Below are 3,346 nucleotides of genomic sequence, written 5' to 3'. Positions count from 1 at the left end.
AACATTTCCCGAAATTGCTGCACACCAAACCCTAAACCCTAAACCCTAAACCCTAAACCCTAAATCCTAAACCCCAAAATAGGAGCAAGGCTGGCGTGACGCTTCGTGGAATCGTTCAGCGCTCTAGTTAAGGGTTTGCTGATGAGGATCTAGGGTTTAGGGTTTAGGGTTTAGGGTTTACGTCTATGATGGATTCCTTGTCGTCTTTACTTAAACCTAACTCCTTTTTGATTAATTTAAGCTGCTCCTGCAGCAAAAACTTTCGCTGAACCTTCATCACTTTATCTTCTACCTGGGCCTTAACGTTCACCTGCACGCAAACCCTAAACCCTAAACCCTAAACCCTAAACCCTAATCCCCGAGTTTCGACTTTCGAATGGCCATCTCGCACCACTTCGCTTGCGATAAAACCCTGCGGTTTGTGCTGCCTCTAAGCCCTAAACCCTAAACCCTAAACCTTAAACCCTAAACCTGAGGCCCCAAAGTGTATATCTAAAACCGCTTCTCTCGTGTTTAGAGTTCAACGTCAAGCGCTTGCAGCTTAGGGTTTAGGGTTTAGGGTTTAGGGTTTAGGGTTACCTGAAGTTTTGCAAACTCCAAATCTTTCTTTGCTATTTGCAAGACGAGCATCAGACGCTTCTCAATGTCTTCCTCCTGCACGCCCCAAACCCTAAACCCTAAACCCTAAACTCTAGAGCCCAAACCCTAAACCCTAAACCCTAAACGCTAAACCCCAGACCCTAAACAAGAAGACCCCAAGCGGCCAGGCGCTAGCCGCAAACATTTAAACCTTCGCCTCCCCCTCTAAACTTGCTCTTCCCCCTAAGAGAGCTTAGGGTTTAGGGTTTAGGGTTTATGGTTTAGGGTTTAGGGTTTACCGCGAGCACCGCCTGCAGTTCGTCGCGACGCGCAAACGAAATCCCCGCGACCAAATCCGCCAACTTTTGGGGGTAATCGATGTTGTAAAACCGAATCACCTAAACCACAAACCCTAAACCCTAAACCCTAAACCCTAAACCCTAATAAACCCTAAACCCTAAACCCTAAACCCTCAACCTGAACCCCAGCCACTCTACATAAAAGCAAAAGCCACTGCTAAAAAATGCCACAGGAGCGACCAGCGCAGCAAGGCAGCACAACCCTAAACCCTAAACCCTAAACCCTAAACCCTAAACCCTAAACCCTAAACCCTAGAGGTACTTGATCGAAGTGCTCTTTATAGAAGTAGGAGGTTTTAAGCAGTTCTTTCATCGTTGCCAAGATTTCCATATGCAGCATCTTAACAACACCATTTCCTGCGTAGCTGCTGCTGTTGCTGCTGCTGCTGCTGCTGAAGACTGTCGCTGCTGTCTCTCGAGGGAAAGCTACTGAGACATACAGCAGCGCGCTGCGTCTGCTGCTGCTGTTGCTGCTGCTGCTGCTGCTGGAGGGAAGTGAAGGCAGCAAACCATCAACAGCAGAGCCGTCGGAGTCGTCGGCCGCTGAATGATGCTGCTGCTGCTTCTGCTGCTGCTCCTGCTGCTCCTGCTGCTGCTGCTGCTCCTGCTGTTCCTGCTCCTCCTTCGCCTGCTTCTCTTGCTCAGAAGGCTGCTCATGTTGCTGCTGCTGCTCCAGCTGCTGCTGCTCCCGCTGTGGCTGCTCCGCCTCCCCCTGCGGTTCTTCCCGCAGCTGCTGCTGCTGCTGCTGCTGCTGTTGTTGTGGCTGCTGCTTCTGACTGCCGTCAGCAGCAGCAGCAGCATCGGATGGAGAGGGTATGGCTGCTGCTGTTTTTGCTGCTGCAGCACCTCCTCCCTCAGCAGCAGGAGCACTCTCTGCTACGTTTGGCGCTGCTGCTTCACCTGCGTCCGCTGCTGCTGCTGCTGCTGCTGCATCTGTTGCTTCTGTTGTCTCTGCTGCTGCTGCTGCTGCTGCCGCTTCTTCTGGAGATTGAGAAAGGCCCAGCAACTTTATGCTGCACACCCAAGCACAACCCCCCTAAACCCTAAACCCTAAACCCTAATTTGTGTCAATCCAAACAAAATATCTAACATCGAGGGGTAAGGGGTTAACAACTAGGTTTTAGGGTTTAGCTAGGGTTTAGGCTGATTATAATGATCTAGGGTTTAGGGTTTAGGGTTTGGGGATTGAGGAGATCTGCATTAGGGTTTAACCCTCAAAACAACACCCTGCTACCGCCTTCGTGCGTGCAGCCTACTTGAAGAGGGCTTAGGGTTTAGGGTTTACGATTTAGGGTTTAGGGTTTACCGTCTATAAGGCATAACAATTGCCTGGCCTCCCCCTTGTGTTGGATGCGGCGCCAACGTCAGCAGATGCAGCAAACAACCCACGGGGTGTATCTCCTCTAAAGACGAAACGCTGCCTAAACCACAAACCCTAAACCCTAAACCCTAAACCCTAAACCCTAAACCCTAAAGGGTAATTGCCCCACGGGGTGTATCTCCTCTAAAGAAGAAACGCTGCCTAAACCCCAAACCCTAAACCCTAAACCCTAATTACCCCAAGGAATGCATCTCCTCCACAGAATAAACGCTCCTTAACCCACAAACCCTAAACCCTAAACCCTAAACCCTAAACCCTCACCAGCATCCTCTCTTAGCTTTGCTCCAGGCCCCACGTCTTCTTCTACTTCGGCTTCTCTTCGAAGTAAAAAACCCCCGACAAAATCACGCCAGCCTCCGCTGGTTTTTAAACGCACCAGCTCCTCAAACAACTGCACGCAAACCCTAAACCCTAAACCCTAAACCCTAAACCCTAAACCCTTAAGATTGGCCGCTGGCCTGACGATACGGTGATTAAACCCGTATAACTCCACTCCCTAAACCCTAAACCCTAAACCCTAAACCCTAAAGGGTTGAGGATGCGCACAGTCGTGATGACGGGATGCTTGAACCCTAAACCCTAAACCCTAAACCCTAAACCCTAAACCCTAAACCCTACCTCTTGATCGGGTATTTGCAGCAATTGATAAAACCCTGGAAATGCAGGTCTTCTAATTAACCCGATTGCAGGCAGAGAAGGAAGAGTTGGAGGAGACGGAGAAGAGACAACAGCAGCAAATGAACCCTCATCACCACCCCAAGGACCTGCTGCTGCTGCTGCTGCTGCTGCTGGTGCTGCTGGTGCTGCTGTTGCTGCTGGAGCAGGAGGAGGGGCTGCATCGCCGCTCGAAGCTGCAGCAACACCCTGCTGCTGCTGCTGCTGCTGCTGCCGCCTCTGCCTTCGCAGCACGCGCCCCACACGTGCTGTCAATGAACCCCCCAATGAATCGGCTGCTGCTGCTGCTGCTGCTGCTGTTTCTGCTGCTGCTGCTTCCTTCGGCCCCGTTACTGAGACCACAGCTTCCTTT

General features: G+C 51.1%; 1 protein-coding gene across 1 annotated transcript in view; it reads right to left on the bottom strand.

The window, feature by feature from the left end:
* Positions 1–163: 163 nt before the first annotated feature.
* The window catches only part of EAH_00056410 (Lon protease homolog, mitochondrial , related), a gene marked incomplete at both ends in the record, with an annotated part of 4,319 nt that continues 1,136 nt past the window's right edge, over positions 164–3,346 (bottom strand). The window contains 7 exons of the mRNA XM_013397554.1: positions 164–310; positions 580–654; positions 879–977; positions 1,201–1,951; positions 2,245–2,359; positions 2,581–2,710; positions 2,938–3,342. Of these exons, the coding sequence (XP_013253008.1) occupies positions 164–310; positions 580–654; positions 879–977; positions 1,201–1,951; positions 2,245–2,359; positions 2,581–2,710; positions 2,938–3,342 (1,722 nt within the window). The remainder of the gene's footprint in view (positions 311–579; positions 655–878; positions 978–1,200; positions 1,952–2,244; positions 2,360–2,580; positions 2,711–2,937; positions 3,343–3,346) is intronic.

Source organism: Eimeria acervulina, genomic scaffold, assembly GCF_000499425.1.
Source record: "Eimeria acervulina Houghton genomic scaffold, Eah_scaff1163, whole genome shotgun sequence".
NCBI lineage: Eukaryota > Apicomplexa > Conoidasida > Eucoccidiorida > Eimeriidae > Eimeria > Eimeria acervulina.
This window is presented reverse-complemented; position numbering and strand designations above follow the sequence as displayed.